At 40.7% G+C, this 18,957-nt stretch overlaps 2 protein-coding genes across 4 annotated transcripts in view; one reads left to right on the top strand and one right to left on the bottom strand.

Annotated features, from left to right (window-relative positions):
- Window positions 1-8,687, bottom strand: part of LOC109955730 (gamma-aminobutyric acid receptor subunit beta-3-like) — a 31,736-nt gene extending 23,049 nt beyond the window's left edge. Inside the window, exons 1-3 of one of the 2 annotated variants that reach the window (XM_020592144.1) lie at window positions 8,089-8,687; window positions 7,897-7,988; window positions 7,689-7,756 (exon numbers count right to left, since the gene is read on the bottom strand). In XM_020592144.1, the coding sequence (XP_020447800.1) occupies window positions 7,689-7,756; window positions 7,897-7,988; window positions 8,089-8,168 (240 nt within the window). In that variant the 5' untranslated portion in view covers window positions 8,169-8,687. The remainder of the gene's footprint in view (window positions 1-7,688; window positions 7,757-7,896; window positions 7,989-8,088) is intronic. The other variant, XM_020592145.1, reaches the window with a different exon arrangement.
- A 1,653-nt stretch (window positions 8,688-10,340) lies between these two features.
- LOC109955763 (gamma-aminobutyric acid receptor subunit alpha-5-like) overlaps window positions 10,341-18,957 on the top strand; it is a 20,410-nt gene continuing 11,793 nt past the window's right edge. Inside the window, exons 1-6 of one of the 2 annotated variants that reach the window (XM_020592211.1) lie at window positions 10,341-10,426; window positions 11,246-11,692; window positions 12,193-12,274; window positions 13,042-13,166; window positions 14,806-14,873; window positions 16,063-16,283. In XM_020592211.1, coding sequence (XP_020447867.1) covers window positions 11,677-11,692; window positions 12,193-12,274; window positions 13,042-13,166; window positions 14,806-14,873; window positions 16,063-16,283 — 512 coding nt within the window. In that variant the 5' untranslated portion in view covers window positions 10,341-10,426; window positions 11,246-11,676. The remainder of the gene's footprint in view (window positions 10,427-11,245; window positions 11,693-12,192; window positions 12,275-13,041; window positions 13,167-14,805; window positions 14,874-16,062; window positions 16,284-18,957) is intronic. The other variant, XM_020592212.1, reaches the window with a different exon arrangement.

The following is an 18,957-nucleotide window of genomic DNA, read 5'->3' as shown; positions in this document are numbered from 1 at the left end:
GGGGGGGGGGTCCTGTCAGGTTTGCCCGGCTGCACCTACTTTCTCACTCCCCTCGCTCTGTTTTCACTCCCTTACCCTGATTATGTTATCCCTTACACCTGCTTCTTACCCCCGGATTACCACCAGCTGCACCTGATTAGTTTCTGCCCATTTAGCCCCTGCACTTCGTTCACTCCCCTGCCAGTTCTTTCTAGCAGTTCCTTCTGCTCTGTGTTCGTTATTTTGTCTCCTTCTCTCCCGATGATTCAGTCGCTCCTTTGGACCATGGACCTCCTCCGCTCTGCTTCATCACCACCCTGCAAGTCGATGCACAGTCTAGTACTTACCGTATGTACAATTTCTGTTCCTCTTCAGTACCATCCAACTCGACCAGTCCAGGAGTGAGTCCCAGTGTCTGCAGCCCGGTCCTCTTCTCATCATCTCCACCACTGACTGTGTTCCCATCCGAAGCTCGACACCCGGTCCCAGTGTTACTCGTCTGTTCATTTCTTGGTCACTTGTTGTACACTGTAAATAAACTTGCACTGCTTGCATCGAAGTCAAACACCTGGGTCCGTCAATTTTTGTGACTCGCTCACTTCCGTGTTCGAGCCATCCTAACACAACAGGATAATCACTTTTATTCAGGGTAGGTGAGAATTCAGATGAGCAGACTTTTGGCTGTGAACTGACCTATATTCAATTTAATCCCTCTCTGTGCAGTGCTAGCATACTGACTGCAATGTCGTGTTACCACCAGCATCTAGGAAATATCTTAACATTGTTTGTCCCATAGCATATTGTATGTTCCCTGTCCCTAGCCCATCACTGTCCCAACAGGAGTGGACAGGAAAGGCCTTAAAAACCTCAGAAAGAAAGTATCATCATCATCATTACATGTGACACACAACTCACACATCCGCTTAAGGGCAATAATAAATAAATTCTCCAGTTTAACTTTACAGTTTGGTGTGAGAGACAGAAAAATGATGATATGGTATGCGATCACTGTGTACTACATATGAACCAAAGAAATTTCAGTCACTTCAGTGTACTGTAATATCGGGGCACTTCCCCAGGACAGCCCCGAGGGGGTTTAGAGTATATCAACACACTGCGGGGGAATCCCTCAACAGGTTCCTCTCCTCGTCCTTCTAAACAACACTGTTGGCCTTCAATATATAGGATCATTTCCTCACTGTCTAATATTTTATATTACCTCATAACAAGAAAAGATGGAGAGAAAGACATGGAACATTGGCAAATATATAAACAGAACATTGCTCTGTTATAAGAACAGAGCCGCTGCGACTCAGTACATGGTTCTGTATACCATCACTTTTTTTGTCTTTAGTTATTGGTGTACTAAATATATTCTTAAAGATTTTGTTTCACTAACACAATACAAAACATTTTTTAAAACTGCTTTTGAAAAGTGTCTCCTTCTCACAATCCTATTATCTGTCATCTCTCTGCTGGTAACTCTGTGATAAAAGCTTTAAATGCTTTAAAAAAGTATAGTACAAACATCCATTTTTCCTGAATGGTTTAGTTGACAAATAGATTAAAAACCCATTTGTGCAGTGCTCCTGTTTCACTTCTTTCCTCTCCCTCTTACATTTACAGTAAGTAGAATCAGACTGGTTGATTTGTGACCTTTGCAGTATTCCACATCATAAATCCAGTTAACAGTTTACCTGCCCCTTTTTATTAGCTGCAACATAACTTCTTGAGTGGCACAGAGAAAGGAAATAAGGCCAACGCCCATCAATTTTAAATTCCCAAGGCCAATACAAGCAGTGTGTTAAAGGTGTATGTAACTCAGCATGGGGTTTTTATCATGAAGGGACTATAGTTAGGATCAGTAGAAAGAAAGCTTCCCCTCAAATCACACACCCTCTCAGTGGGTTGCAGCGCAAACCAGGAAGTGCCCGCTCTGCTCATTCTAAATCTCAGTGATCATCACTTCATCCTTCAGCATGCTCTCTCCTGAGGCCAATTACATTCCATCAAGCAGGAAGCCGGATGCCAGATAAAAGACATATAGGCGCATTAAGTCACATGCACAGGATCGAGAAAAGACAGTTTCTTTTTGTATAGATAGGAGACCTATATCAGATGAGTAGGGTGATGGTGCATGTGCAAGATAAACTCATTCTGAGGTCTTTCAGCAAACAGTTCCATGGATCCATACATTTAAATGAGCTGAGACATTAAAAACAAAGGAAAGCTACTTGTTGTGTTACTGGTGCTAACATCTAAAAAACAAACCAGGCAGCAGGAACATTTGGAGAACGAGAGATGGAGAGAGAGAAAGATCTTTGCACCTCTCCATAATGACAGATTTTTTTTCTCTTTCTGACACCCACATGCAGCCGTGGGTGTATGAATGACTAGCCTGTTCAGCCTGTTACTGCAGCTACATTCACAGTGCACGCTTCGGCCATTTGCCCATGCGAGGAGCTCTGCCTTCATTGTGCCATGATTTAATTCCCCCAAATTATGATGACTTTCATGAGGCACAGGTAATGGGCTGTGATAAAGGCCTTGATAGCTCTTACTGCAACAGAGGATCATGCCTGTTTGTACATTTCTGCAGGAGACAGATGTGATCATGAAAACACACCTACACCCGGTGCCCTTACTTTGGTTAGTTTAAACTTTCTTAATAACAGTAATTCAGAACATTTTAAATGAAGGCAAACACTATATTCATTTCCTCCTCCAAAGCAATTTTAGAATTAAAAAAACTTTTAAAACCCTTCATCCTCCTTTCTCTCTCCAAAGCATGTTTTGAGGTCAAGTCATCGTGAAGTAGTTTCTTGATAAGCAAGTAATATATGTTGCCTTGCGCTGATCTTGTACTAGTATGTGCTTATCATCAGCGTAGGCCCTCAGCATAGCATATACAAACCTCGGAGGTCATTAGCTTGCCTTTCTCTGACACTTTAGCATCTGCTAGTGCAGGAGCTTGCACTCCATGAAGGAGCCAGAGTAGCAGAAACTGACATGGTTGACCTGCCTTGCCAGGTGGATTCTTGGATGAGCCAGATGTGATATTCACTTTGTGTCTCAGGAGCTTGTGGGGTATTTCAATCAGCTACCACCTACTCTCTCTGCCTCTCTCCTGATCTTTTCTGTTTTGCTCAACCACTCAATAAATCTTTAGATCTTAGAGCTCTCCTTTCCCCTTTATTTCTAAGTTTCTTGTTCTGCTCAAGAGTTATGTCTGGTAAAATTAGCGCTTTAGGGCTTTGAGTGCTGCAACGATGACCTCTGACTCTTGCATGGGGTGATGAAATGAACTCCCACTACGCATCAAATGAAACCAAAGTGAATGTATGCATAGGAGTCAGGGGAATACATAGGGTAGAGCTGAATTTTATATTTCAGTTTTTATAAAGCAAAAAGTATGTTGGGGAGTTCTAATGAAGTCACTATAGCTTGTTCCTCATCTCTGCTTGAGGCTGGTAGCACGACTACATTAGTTGTTACAAGCATGACCTTAAACACCTGAAAATCTATGGAGGTAAATTGGCAGTACAAGCCCAGTTTCATTTATGCTTAGCAAGCAGGACTTGTCTCAATAAATCCTCATCTTTTAAGACTAGTTTCCCAATTAGGCCTGTGGGTAGTTGCTCTAGGCTAGTGAAGCAGATTTAGGTGCTGAAATTTTATTGAAATTGATGCAAAATGGAGGCTAACTGCTTGCAAACATTCTTCTTCACAAAAGAAGCAGACAGCAGCATTTATCGGGGCTGTGCTGTTTAGTGTTGCTGAATGGATAAAGCAAAGCACTGTCACTGTCAGGACAAAAGGCATTCATTATCCATTTCCCTCTGGAGCAACCCCCTTGCTACAAGTGCAGACGGTATTGGATGAAAAGCGCCCGCCAAATGTCAAATGCTGGTGCAAAAATAACAAAAAGCTTGACCAGTCTTGTTCTGGCTTCAACACTGGATAGCAGCCATGAATTGTCCATCTAACAAGTACAGATGCACACGTGCAGTCCCTGAGTGCATTGGTGGTGATGAGCAATAGACGTAATTAATTAGCGCTTTACATGTGATCTAAGCTGTCTGACTCCCCGGTTGATCAGCTGCCTTTATCTGCTCTGTGCAGCATTACCCATGTTGACTTGCAAGTTAATTTTGGCAGCTGAGCAGTTTGCAAACAAAGCTTTCAACATGGATCATAAAGAATCAGCTAGAACGACAGGTGTCGTAGGGTTGTAGTATCTCTGCTTTTTCACTCTGTATCACTGCATGAAAGCAGTGATACTACAAACCAAGGGCATGTGATATCCTGTGATTTTATATGAAATTCAAGATAAAGTTTGTTGGATTTATTTGGACACAACTAAGTTTGGTCCCGTTATAGTGCAACGGAAACCTACAGTCAAAGTTTATATACGACAGCAAGTGCATTTTCAGAAAAACATAATGTCACCTGAATTATTTTATATTAAAGGAAATGTGTCTGCAAAACACTGACAATGTATTTAAGCATTTCCTGTCTCTTTTTGTAGCATGTTAGATGTGTATACATGAAGATATATGGGTATATTATTATAGGCCTGGATGCACTGAACTTTTACTTACAGCTACTGATGGCACTTTTAGAGCTTATTATTATGCTATTTGGGCAGCACAGTGGTGTGGTGGTTAGCTCTGTTGCCTCACAGCAAGAAGGTTCTCAGTTTGAGCCCCAGCCAACCCGGGACCTTTCTGTGCAGAGTCTGCATGTTCTCCCTGTGCTTGCGTGGGTTCTCTCCGGGTACTCCAGCTTCCTCCCACAGTCCAAAGACATGCAGCTTAGGTTGACTGGTGACTCTAAATTGCCCCTAAGAGTGAGTGTGGGTGTGTGTGGTTGTTTGTCTACATGTCAGCCCTGTGATAAACTGGCGACGTGTCCAGGGTGGACCCCGCCTATCGCCCAGTGTCAGCTGGGATTGACTCCAGCCCCCCCTTGACCCTATTCAAGAATAAGAGGTATAGATAATGGTTGGATGGATGGATGGATGTTATGCTATTTATTGGGATGGTTTGTGGTTTTAAGGTAGTTTTTGGAACATTTGTATTTACTGACATTATTCTATTTTATTACTTTATTCTATTATATATTGGGAGTTGCAGTGTAATTTCATTGTATTCTGTACAATGACAATAAAGGTTATCCATCTATCTAACTAAAACATGATTGACATCTTAATTGGTTAGAATTAGAATTAAATGATTATTGCCAATAATGAGTATTTTCATTATCAATTAATGTTCAGGCCAAGAACTGCATCATAAAACATAACATAAAAGCTAGCACATAACACTTATAATATGAAAAGAACAACAAAGATGACAGAATACATAGGAACAGACAGACAGGTAGATACTTTATTGATCCCGAGGGACGTTCAGGTCAACAAAATGATTCATTGATTAATCTAGAAAGTAATCAAGAATGAAAGTTCTTGTTAATTGTGGCCCTGAATGTGCTTGTTTTAAAAATCTCCCCAGATTATTAATTTATTATAAATGAAGACAAAAAAAACAGCAACTGGGAATCTACTTGGTCTTGGACTTGGTCATATTTGGTCATATTCTTACTCAACAATAGAAAGACAGAGGACGCAGGATGTGAACCCTTAGGTGAATCCCAGGTCCCTTATTTTATCATTTCTCGATCCTCGCTTGACCCGGAAGTTGTTCCGGTCCAATGAAGGACATCCCAAAATTCTTATTTCTGCTCTGAGGAGTGAGGACTGAGAAGTGAAGAGGCTGCCTGGAGGAGCTATAGGAGTGCATTCTGTGCGGAATGACGCGTCCCTTTATTGGAAATCAGTGTGTGAGTTGCGCTTCACATAAGGATTGTGGGAAAGTAAAGAAAAGATCCAAGTGAGGGAGGGGTGGATGCAATAAGGGGAATGGGGATTTACCTCTTGTCTCTGAGGTCACTGCCTATGATCTACTTCATTCATAAAAATGTTGCCACTAAACAAATACTTTTTCCCTAAAAATGTAAGTAAATATGATTCACAGGAAACAGGGCTGCTTTGGGAGCATCCTGAAATGTTAGAGGACAGAGCGTTGCCTGAAAAGCCAGTTTTCAAAGCGAGGAGGCACTTAATCGAGTCATTAGTATTGAACACCCAGGCACACACCCACACCTCTGACCAGATAATGATCATTTTCTAATACAGTGCAGTAAAAATCTCGCCTTTTCTCTCTGTCAGAGATCTGGTCAATAAGGATCCAAAATTAAATGTGTGGCATAAGGTTTTGTAGACTAATGATGTTTGGGTGTATAAACTCACCTGACCTGACTCCTCATAACTGTACTGTTATAAAAGCACATGGCCTCAGCAAGTCCTAATGGTTACACCTAGAAGATGATGGCCCATGAAACGTGTTGGAGTAGAGGTGTTGATATGGAAACAGTTATTTCGGCTTATGGGTTTCGAAGCCTGGAGCTAAACCAATAGGTGGGTTGCATATGATGTCACATCACTGTGTTGCTGTAGCACGAACTGCAGCTGGAGAGCAGGCAGTGATTTTCTACATAGGCAGTACTATTACGAGCTGTCAAAATGCTTACAGCTGGTGTCATTTACGATTGCTAAAAATCAATCACACCGACAAAGATTCTATCGAGTACCAGAAGTATTTGTTCATAAGAGGGGCGTTGAAGTGTTTTCCCCTGCTCAGATCTTTCTCATTCAGTTCTGTGGAAAAGTCGCTCACATCCCACATATGCTGTGATTTTCTGATAATACCTTTTCTCCTAATATTGTTTAAACTAGCACAATATAAACTTTACTCCATCTCTTCATTCTGTTTTTCGCTTCCTGCCCTCCATCCGAGTTTCACATATCATAATAGTTATGTTTGCAACCCACCTATTATGAACAATGTCCACCATTCAATCTAGTGCTGGAGTCTTAAAATCCTGTTCTTGTGCAAAAGAACTGAAAGTTCAGCCAATGTGTCACTTGTTTCTGGTGCAATTTGGGTCACTGCGGGCTGATATTTTAAGATACAATAGCTTGAGGTGACATTCCTGCATGTGGGTACACGTGTCAACATGGGGCAAACAGCATCCGGCTCTCAAATGAGCAAATCCAATCATAGCTCCCTGATAGCTGTCTGTTCTGAGGACCTCCTGGGAGGACAGTCCTAAAACACTGTTAACTGTGTTAACAAAGAGAGAGCTAATGTTTCATCTCACTGTCGATTTCAAAGAGTAAAAAGATTTAAATGGGGAGTGGTGGTTAGCAGAGCATGTTTTCCATAGTCTGTGTAGGGTTTGTGTACTGTTTGTAGACTATATTGATTGTAAAACCACTGTTGCAGCTTTATTCTATCCTCTAAGCAACTTGATGCTGCTGTCTGAGGTTCAGCATGGTTGCAAACAGGACCGAGGAGCTATACTGTGTGAAATTTTTACACCCAGGCTAAGAGTTCTGTGTATGTAAAGTAACACTGTGCCAGCAGGGTGTGAGATAAAGATGCTTTATTGCTTACAGGAAACCCAGCCCATCCATCTCAGCACCACATAATGGCTTCAGAGGAAAAACTGGATTTACATCAGCAGCTAAGACCTCATGCTGTATGAGTGCCAATATACATTTTTATATCAGCACTGAGAAAAAGACAGGAATGCGTGCATTATGTAAACACCAGAAAAACAGCCTTTTATGATATAAATTCACTCACCATGTTGACTTCTGACACCATGTCTATACTAGCCACGTCGATGGTCATCTCAACTTCAACAGGGTCCCCTGGAAGAGGTTAAACAGCAGAATATGTATATAGGACTACACCTCTACACCTGACCACAACACTGTGAATGGCGCCAAACATAAAGCTGCCTGCCTAGGGCATGAATGAGAATCAAATTTGGGGAAAATTCAGCACATACCTCCAAAGTCCGGCCTCAGTCGGATATCATATCCCTTCAGTAGTTTATCCACCGTCTGCTTCACAAAAGACATGTTGCCCGGTTCATTGACGCTGAAATGACAGCAACGACAAGAGGGAGACATCACCTTGACCCGTGCACCAATCAGCCCGGGCAATAACCTTGACTTCTCATGATGATAAAAACACTCACCTTCTCGCGCAACACACAATGGAACCGACAACCAGTGCGGACAAGATGCGAAATTTGCGAACCCTAAGCAAAGCAAACATCACCCTTTCCTGCTGTTTAACGTTGATTAGCTAAGAGCAGCAAAGAGATCCCGGTCAACACACGGTTACAGACGGTCTTCAAATCAGAGGAAATCCAATGATTTCTCAAAAGGAGAAAGTGAAGTGACGGTGTGGAAAAGGCCAGCAGTGTTTGTGGGTGAAGTGGGACATGAAATACAGGATGGCATCGCTTCCCTGGCACCAAGAGTGGCTCCGCTCTTCTTTGCCGTCTCCGACTGCAAGAGGCTTTTACATTCAGGAGCTGAAGCGCATATTGATGAAGAGGGTGTGCGGGGATGCTGCTGATGGTGGCGGTGAAGGCACTCAGCTTGTTGAAATGAGAGACGAAGCCCAACACTAACACTGTAAAAATACCCACCAGTAGCTGCAGTTCTGCCTTCTATGTTCAGGATTAGGATTTTTCTCATTTTTTAAAGATATGAATGCGGTTAATATATTAACCGCATTCATAGCCTCTTCTATGTATCCCCAAACTAATTTATTTGGACCGTTCTTAAATTACTAATAAGTTCTTTATCTTCAGAGCTGATAAATTAGTAGGATGTGTTAAGGTGAAGGACCACTAGCGATTTTAGTAGTGCACACTTAGTAAATTGTGGGAGCCAATAGAGAGGTTAAACCAGAACCAGCATATAGGACTGTTGGTCCTTATATTAAGCATCAAAGCCCTAAAACACAGGGTCCTACAATTCCCACAGTGCAACTCAGCCCATAAACTAGGATAATTTAACTTCAGGGTAGGACACAATGTATTATTTCAAGACAGTAGGCCTATTTTTGTTTTAATTTAGGGCCTACTGTAAATAATTGCATCTTTAGTCAAGTAATTCAACCGAAAATTTTCTTAATGGCAGAAATATCCTGAAAAGGGGTAAATTATTTAAAATCGAACACAAGCAAATTAATTCACCCACTAAGAAATACAACCTACATCAGCCTGCCTTACTAAAATGGACATTTTTTACAGTGCTCTTCATGAAAACTCCAATCTTCTTTCACTGTATTTCAGATAAAAATGGCAGGAGCAGAACAATATCGAGTGGTGACAGGGGCCGCATGAAGCGTTAATCGATGCTTGTAATTGATTAGCATGTTAATCGTCTATAATGGGTTCTCTACACTATCTAAAATGCAGGGCTCTACCCACAATAATTAGGTTGAAGAAAATTTGAAGTCAAAAATAGGCTAATATAGTTAATTGGGACCGCGTGACCGTGCGCGCGCGACACCCAGGCAGTTGGAGGACCTGGTTGATGGATCACGTGCTCTTGTGACAATGCTTACCTCGTGTCATAGATGGCGATGAACTTGTTTCCGTTAACAGCATTCCTGAAAGAAAAGGGCGGTGACATCATAAACTATTTAAGATTTTATCCAATTAAAACATTAAACTTCAAAACAGTCTAACAAAACAATTAACATTCACAAACAAATGTTATCAAATATTGATATACAAGAAAAGATTTGCAAGACTTTGAATGTAAATGTCAGAGGTGAATTTGTGTTTATTTAACCCTCCGTAGTTTGTTGTTCAGGGTTATTTGATTCCTAGATTCTACAATAAAGCAGGGATCTAAAACAGCTGGGCAAAGATTCAAAGCCACTCGATTTCCTCTGGGAGACCCCCATCACCCCCACCCTCTCATCTGTACACATCTGTACACATCTGTGCATGTTTTCCCTTTGCTTCTCTCACACACCATCCAACTGGCCATCAACGTCAGGTGCACCGGGTGTGCTGCGGGATCGGCTGCATCTCCTGTCCACAGACTACATCTCCAGAAGGATTCAGAAGAGTGGAGGATGGTGTTAGACACTTATTACCGTCTGCAGAACATGGAACTCGGCTACCCTCTTATGGCAACCGCCAGAATGATATGGGATGAGACTTTATAGATGGTGCCTACAGTATGCAAATGTATATGAAAATGAAAAATATCGAACTGACTTCCATATAAATGCTGTGTCTTAAGTGGTGTGCTATTTCACATGTCTATAGGCTAAATTAGTCGTTAAATCAGTAGCAGACATCCAGCTCAACATAATGTTACAGTACATAGTCCTATTTAACAGGAAGATGAAGTCTTTTTTCTCCGTGAGAACGTAAAAATCAACCAGCAGCGCTGCTTTTTTCTATCTGATATTTGAGCTTGTTTTGGCTGTCTGTCCAGTCCAGTATTATTTCTGCAACTTCGCCTATACGGCAGTGATTTCCAGCCAGACATGCAGCTACTTCAGTAAGGTTATCTCAGCTAATTTGAAAAAGTGTAATATAAAAGCTAAATAAGAGAGTGCGTAAAACTTAGCAAGCTAGCCTATACGTTTAAACCGATGTAACTAGACTATTTCCGTAAACGTAATGAATTAAGTGTTTAGTTAGCTAAATGTAGCCTAAACAGCTAAATCTAGGCTAATGCATAAATAGTTCAAATTGCATGACATATTCAGAATAAACTGCTAGATAAAAGTAATAGATAAATGCTTGAAATAGCCGCTTAACCTAACAGATAAACAACTTTAGCCCTGCGGCAAGAGGCAGTAAAACGTATTGCTAACTGTTGGCAAAACTGATAAAGTTGAAATAGGCTAGTTGGCTAAAAGTACTAGTTGAAAGAGCTACATGTAGCTCATCGGCTAAATTGTCGCAATTGTTAGCTAACGGCTGGAAAAGTTAAGCTAAAAGCAATTGGATAAAATATACATACAGGGGAAATATAGGTAAAGTCACGGATAAATGGATGAAACAAAGCTAAATGTCGCGGATAAATGAAGTAACAGTATAAAGTTACATACAGGTCGTGAATAAACATAACGTTAATCTTAAGAATCACGCGAAATGGTTGGAATAAAAGGTTGAACAAATGAACATGTCCTGTTATCTGACAGTGGTAGGGTTGACAAAAAGTTTGGGAGCTGTTCTCCTTGATCTGCTTCATTAAAATCTCGATATACATAGAATTCGGCAAAATCCCACAACTGATTTCGTTCACATCTGACTCCTCCCAAACCCACTGATGGAGAGCACCTATTATAATCTGATTAACCTTATGTTGCAGTACTTTATTCTCTGGCACCGGCAGTGGGCGGAATACAAATCAATCAAAATAAAAGAAATGTGGAGGTATAATGTGGCGTGAATAAAGTCTCCTCCGAGGGTAACGGACAAGACCAAGAATCAGCCCGTGTGATACTGATGCTGCTGCAACATCTCTGGAGGCGATGCAGGAGACGCGGTGCAGCAGAGGCTGAACAAGGAAGACGGTGTAGCCTATAGGAGGAGACCAGACAGACTACTACAACCACTGATTGAGAGAGACAGACAGAGAGGGGGGGGAGAGAGAGAGGAGAAACACGAGAGCTCACAAGAAGGAGGGGAAACAACCGACATGCACAAAGATCAGATGATCGCCCAGCTTCAGCACCACCGATAGAAGACCCCATCCTCCAGGCTTAAAAAAAAACAAAAAAACAATAAACCTTAGTGGTGATGGATCTGCATTCAGGTAAACCCCGTTTTTCTCCCTTTCCCTTTTTATTATTAGATACAGCATGGCAAATATGAACAGGTGTGAGATTCAATTTCATGTTTTGGGGGATTGAGAGAGTGGAAAAAGGTGATGGTGGATGAGTGTGGGGTGCGTATGAATTATAATGTGTTGTGCAGTAGGAGCTTTACATAGTAGGGATCATACTGTAAAAAATCCCTGTTTATATGCATTTTGTTTTTGTTTTCAAAGCCTTTGTAGTGTTTGTGAGGAGAACAATGAGAAGCATGTTAAAGAGTAGCAGATTGCAACCTCACTGAGCAAAGATTGTCCCGTTGCTTGATTTAGTGATTGCTGTAATAGCCTGCCTCCTTAAGCAGCTGTAGTTTCTTTGTGTGAGCTGGGGATCCCTACACCTTTAGACAATAAGTTTAGTCAAACACCATTATTCTTATGCAGTGTCTAAATGATGCCGTTTTCTTTTCTTGTCTTTTTCTGTGTGTGGATGTGTGTGACAGCTCTAAACAACAAAGTGACCAGAATTTCAGTCATGGCAAAGCTCATCCTCTCCCTCCTGCTCCTGTGTGGATGCCAAAATAGGTAAACTAAGAGCTTAACATGTAAAACAGTTGAAAATATTTTGAAGCTGAGGATGTCAAGAGGAATCTTATAAAAGCAAAATGGCTTAAAGCTGCCCCTTATCTAATAATATTCAGTCACAACTTTAATGTTCAGTTGCAGTTAGCAGCATTGTCACATCTTTTTTTACTGCTCCATCTGCAACGTAGTAAATGAAACTCTTTTTGCTAAGGATTCCTGCCAACTCCGCTCCGCTCTGTGATTGATTGCATATCCGAGCTGCACTCTGCTACACTGCTGCTTAAGTGGCTGTCCTACACTCAGAAAGAGCAAGAACGATCTTTGGCAATGCTGTCAGTAAATCATTGGAATAGTCTGCTATCATCCGAGTAGATCAATGGCTATTAGATCACATGCTCAAATCCAGTTTGTAACCTGTGTGCATGTCTCTTTCTGGGGTAATCCTTGTGCATGAACACAGTGTACTCAGCAAAAAGTGGAGTGTAATTTTCCTCATTTTCTAGCCACAAAGAATGTGCTCATCATTAAGACATTATGTCATATTTAGAAGTGGAACTCGTTTGTGTATATTTGGTGACATGTCAAAGCATTAATTAATTGTAGTGGTAGTTGTAAGCAGTTCTTATGTCCAATGATGAATCCCAACAAGCCTGTCCTGAATGCGGCAAGCTAATTAATCACAATAACCATGTCCTGTTTGACATCATGCAGTTGAACTAATGGTAGGATGTTTTTCTGTGTTTCCTTTCTACCCTCTCTTCTCCTAGCCTCTGTCTGTCCTCGTCAGAGGCTCCAAAGGAGTCGGGAGGCAACGACAACAGTACGGTGTTCACCAGAATCCTGGATGGGCTCCTTGATGGTTATGATAACAGACTCCGGCCAGGGCTTGGAGGTTTGCTGGGGACATTTTTTTATTTCTCATTTTAGCATTTTCAGATGCGACATTCAGAGCCTTCTTATTGGAAAACGAGACAGCAATTTTACATTCTAATATCATAATGCCACAGTCGAGCCTCCCAGCGCGCTAACCTAACCCACTAACCTGAGCTGTGCTAAGAGAGGCTCCATTCCCTGCTGTGATTTCATGAATTGATTGTTGGGGGGAAATGCTAGGAGATTCAGAGGTAGAAAAAGTGCGAGCTGGTGTGGAATCAGCTCCCCTGTCAGCTAAGGTGAACGCACACAAACCTTATTGTTTAGATACTGTGGTTCCTCTGTGCAGGATCATGAATTCATGTGCTCTTTTCTTGTATGCTGCCATGGTAGAGGGAAAGTAAATCAATGAAGCCATCGACAACACAGCTTGAATTCTTTGTAGTGTGGTGTTTTATTCACATTCCTCAACCTGGCAACAGGAGTTAACCTTGAGAGCCGACAAATTGCCATTCAGAGATGGAGATCCTTTTTCCTAAGGGGCTATTGAAATGAAAGCTTTTAATTTTTCATTTTCGCCATCTCTGACTCCTTCGCTACCTCATTCTCTAATTGCGTGGCATTCAGCTCCTTATTTCATTCTCACACCACTGGTCCCTACTTTATGTGTAGTACTTGTTCCATAATGGGAAGAAACAAGGCTTTTTCATGCCGAATGCCTGATGTGTCATGGCAAAAGCCCGCTCTCACATCCTGGTAACGGTTGCTACCCTTGACAAGAGAGCCTATAAATACTTACCAGAAAAACATTCAGGCCTTCATTCAGCATTCACCAAGCTTCTCTCCACAGCACAACCAATCCAAGCTCACACAGACCAAATTTATATGCATAGAGGAGATTTTGTTGGCTTTACAAGTACAGATGACAAAAACAAGGTCTACTCTTTTTACCCATCATCTTCACAAGAGATGCATCATGAGAGAAATCATGGAAATGCAGAGAATACTGAGAGAGTGCGGGTTTATTCTGTAGCTGGAAACACAATGAGGATTTTTAAATGCCAGTATTGATGCTCCACACTAGTTTTATTGATCAAAGAAATTCTCACTATCTTTAAATGGGATCATTTCTAAGCCCCACAGTTATAAGAAACCAGTTGTTTTTTTTTTTTACAAGAATGTTATGCTTGTGAAGCGGTAAAAGCCTCTGAAACCAGAGTTGGACTGATTAGTCGATTAGTTTAGTGAGAGAAAATGAATCTGCAACTCTTTAGTCAGCAAAACAAACAAACAAAAAACCTCCAAATATTCTCTTTTATATGATTGTAAATTCAATACCAACTTGGCCTGTTGGTGCGAAGACATCATTATTTTCTAAAATTTTATAAGCTAAGCAAGTTATTGATTAATCTAAAACATTTAAATCATGGAATAATAGTTTGAGCCTTAGGAAAAACACCACAGAACAGTTAAAATACAATCTGTGTCAGTTTCTTAGACATTTTTTGCAGCTGTATCAGAGAAGATCATCCCAGAAAAAAGAACAAATATTTGCAGTGTATTGGTTAAATTAACATTTGCTAAAACAATAAGGCTTTTCATTGCCTTTCCTTGAGATTTCCACACCTCATACATTCTCAACTGTGCTCTCTCAACAGAGAACGTCACAGAGATCCAAACGGATATTTTTGTCACCAGCTTTGGCCCGGTGTCTGACACAGAGATGGTGAGTTCATCTACTGCAAACAGAGATACACAGAGAGAGAGAGACTGGCTAAGATGGACAAACAGGCACAAAAGTGGCGCCAAAGCACACCAGACATCTGTCAGCATTTTCATTTCACAACTCTGGTATGACTGCTCCTGCCCTCTGTGTCCTAGTTGTGTCGTTGAAGACAGGGCAGTTTTTGGGCTCCTTGTAAATGAAAAGAATGGATGACTTAAACTTTCCAGATTAAATGCAGTGTGGCTGGTCCGTTCCAACTTGTTCCAAATGGTACAACAAGAAAGTTCCACATGGATAGAAAAATACATTAGCTCTCTTCTTTTATTAAATCCTCTCTTACACCCTGCCATATCCCTGGCGCACTTTACCACAGCAGTGATCAAACTCGCCACTTCCGTATAATTTACTTGAAAAAGATATTGGCAGAGAGGCATGATTGATTAATGAAATGTGGCAAGAGTCTTGAGTGGTTCTGCAGAGTCATTATTCTGTGGGATGGAGTACTGTGTTTGGGTCTTGTTTGTTTGTTTTTCTGAGTCTGAAGCTAGTTGATATTTCACACACGAACACATTTATGATGGATTTATACACTGCAGTGTTTGGTCACCATATCTGTAAAGTCTTAGTGGATTTATGAAGACATTAACTAGGAACTGCTGTATTAGAAAACAAATTGTTTGAGCTAAATGGTAATTGACTATAAAGACATTAAATTAGCTTGTCTTCCTCAGTGCACTTCTTTTCTTTGTAACTCTAAATAGGCCTTGAAGTGTGCTAAATGTTTAAAGCTCTATTTTGGAAGAATTTTGTGGTAAAACACTTTAATTTTATCAGTCTAATCTGAAAATGATCCTGTAACAGAGTCAAGAAACATTAACAGACACCCTATACAGTACTTTTGTTTTGGCTAAATAAACACCACAGAAAGTGATGCTCGGAATTGTAGAAACAAACAGACAAACAAACAAATTGAAACAGACAAGCATCTCTTAAAATGCAGTGAACTCTCAGAGCACTGTCGGCATCTTTGCTATAAACTAGTCAGTAATAAAGTAGTCAGTAATGACATCACCTTGCAAGGCTTCTGGGTCCAAAAAGTTGGCTCTCACTATTATTTTTGGCTGTGAATATGCAATGTTTTTCATCTTTTCAAGCAGAACCAAACTGTGTTTTGTGCTCTTTTTCTCAGGAATACACCATAGATGTGTTTTTCCGCCAGAGCTGGAAGGATGAGCGTCTGTGCTTCAAAGGGCCCATGGAGAAGCTGCCGCTAAACAACCTGTTGGCCAGCAACATCTGGACCCCCGACACTTTCTTCCTTAATGGCAAGAAGTCGATTGCTCACAATATGACCACGCCCAACAAGCTGCTGAGGCTGCAGGATGATGGCACTTTGCTCTACACTATGAGGTACATCAGACGTTTTTCACCATCTGGTTTTTTGTGTCATTAATTTGAGGTATGTTGCTAGTTATAGAGGTTCAGTAGTGTTTTAATGCCAGTATTGAGTCTCAAGATTATTAAATGAACTGAGGACACCTCTCATTAATGTGCCCAGCAACTAGTAGCCAGCAATTCAGCTTTAAACTTAATAATAGATTGAAACCCTCAAAATGTGGCTCAAACTACAGGGGAATAGTGACACTCAGTGGCCAAACAAGAGTATTTATTTTGACATGGAGAAATCATTAACACATTAAGGAAATTGTAAATACTGCAAGTTTATCTTGGATGTGTTGTCATTCATAGTGATTCTTTTTGCTTACTAATTCCTACTGAGAAATCTGAGGTGTCTCTGTCTCTGTAGGGTTTTGAGAAACACTGCATCATGAAGAGCAGCCTTGTTTTGACCTGTAGGTTTTTGGCAATAATGCAGTGGAAATAGGCCAACAATGAATTCCAGTTGGCAATCACTCTGAACCACCAGTAAACACTGATCCTTCCCTGTTTAAAAATTCAGGACAGGATAACACAAAACTGAAAAAGCCATAAAAGATGGAAAAAAAAATTTTTTTTAGTCAAATGAGTCTAAGCAACAGGAATTGTAACCTTTGGATGAGAGTATTTTGGTGCTTATGCTCACGAATTACTATAGCTGTAGGAATTAAGAGTGACTGTATCATAGATTAGAGCACTGTGTCCGATACCAGTGCCTTCCCACAGGGAGAATAATGCTGGACCGAGGGCAGATTATCCATAGGCAACCACTCTGACATGCATATCCAAAGATGACTGTGTGTGTGTGTGTGTGACAGAGAGAGGTTATGTGTCCATAATCTAAAAATAGCATCAGATTCCCTGCCGCAGTAGAAATGAAACAGCAGGAGGTTGCTTTTAATTGTCTGACTGTTACAGTACTACGCTTGTCATTAACAGCAGAGCTTAACCATAGGTAGCACCGATGTTATTTCCTGCATAAACACACATACATACAGGTCATCTGGGTACTTTCAAATTACAGGTCTCAGTGTGCTGCAACACACATATGTAACACATTTATACAGTACGCTCTAGTGAAAAGACATACAGTACTTCCATGCAAGAAATATGTCAGTGTACATCACAGATCCACTATCAAACACATTTCCATGTCATGTGTGGGTGTCAGTGAGCTCCTCCTTTGTCTCCCTGCTAATAAATGTGCCTGCAGCAACACCTCATTTGAAAACCATTACGCTGAGAAGGAGGAGCAGTTGGCTTCACAGAGCAAATTTCTATGCATTTGTCTCCATGGATAATTCATAAAATGCCCCTTTTCAAAACACTGTGCACTCTTAATGCATGCAGGCCTGATGGTGGCCCATTATAGCCGGATACAAGATAGGTTACATATACAGCTTTAACAGCTAGTTGGAACCACTTTATAATCATGGGATGTGAGTGCATTATACACCATTATCAACAGGCACTGTACAATTACTGTTTGTCTCTGTGCAGTTGTGTTGTGTCTTTGGAGTGATTTCATGGGTGGTTTTTGCCTCTTTGCAGTTGTGTTTGGGATGGTTTTGAATGCCTTTCTGCCCATTTTTTCTTCTTGCTGTCATGTTGGGTCTCTTTGGTGTGGTTTACAAGAGTGATCTCGTACAAACACTCAGGCCCTAGGTCTTTGTCCATACTAATTTATAAATAGGCCCAGGTCATCTTCTTTGATAAATTTTATTACTAGGAATGATTATTGTATACAGTTGGGTATTACTGACAAACCATGCTATCCATAATAGCTGTAGGCCTTATCATTAATTTCCCATCATTCTTTGATGAAGTTGACTGTGCAGTATTTAAAAGGGCTTTTGCTGTTTGTGCACCCCGGCTGTGGAACTCCCTGCCTGAGGATCACAGGCAGGTGAACTCAGTGTCTTCTTTTAAATCTCTTCTTAAAACTCACTTTTATCATATGGCTTTTTCTTAAACTGCTATTTGTGTTTTTATTTTATTTGAGCTTTTATTGTATTTACTATTGTTTTTAGTGTAATGCACTTTGTAACTTTGTTTTTTAAAAGTGCTATATAAAAATGTTTATTATTAAAAAGTCTTAAATTGCAGAATCCCTGTAAAATGGCAGGTCTTTAGTTAACTTTGCCTTTTTGCATTTAACACTTTTAACAGTTAATTCTTTCACTTTTCACATATTGAGTATATTATTTTACCCCACATCCCATGAACCCAGCTGTTTGGAGTTTTAAAAATGTGTTGATTAGTGTGAAAAGGCTGATAGTGCAGCATGGTGACTTAACAGTTAATACAGCATTAAAGTCCTAACTCAAAACCCAGCCCTTACTGCTTTGTTTCCACTTTTAGCCCTGTAGTGCACTGCTTTCCACTCAGAGCAGAGAAGCAGAATCATGAACATTATTGGAATTTGTTGCTTTATTCAATTTTTTCAACTATACGTGCAGTGGAACACATAGATTTTGACTCAAAGGAGACTCATTTAGACTTCTGGCCTATATCAGAATACACCCAAAACTAAAAGCAGCAATCTTTACAGGCATCCCTCCTAATGGAGCAAGGCCACATGAATAATTAGAGCATGGTATAATAGCCAACAGCCATGTTCTCATTTATCTATCCCAGCAACACTCTT

This window comes from Monopterus albus, unplaced genomic scaffold, assembly GCF_001952655.1.
Source record: "Monopterus albus unplaced genomic scaffold, M_albus_1.0 scaffold16.1, whole genome shotgun sequence".
NCBI lineage: Eukaryota > Metazoa > Chordata > Actinopteri > Synbranchiformes > Synbranchidae > Monopterus > Monopterus albus.
Note: the sequence above shows the minus strand (reverse complement) of the source record. Positions and strands in the feature narration are given on the sequence as shown.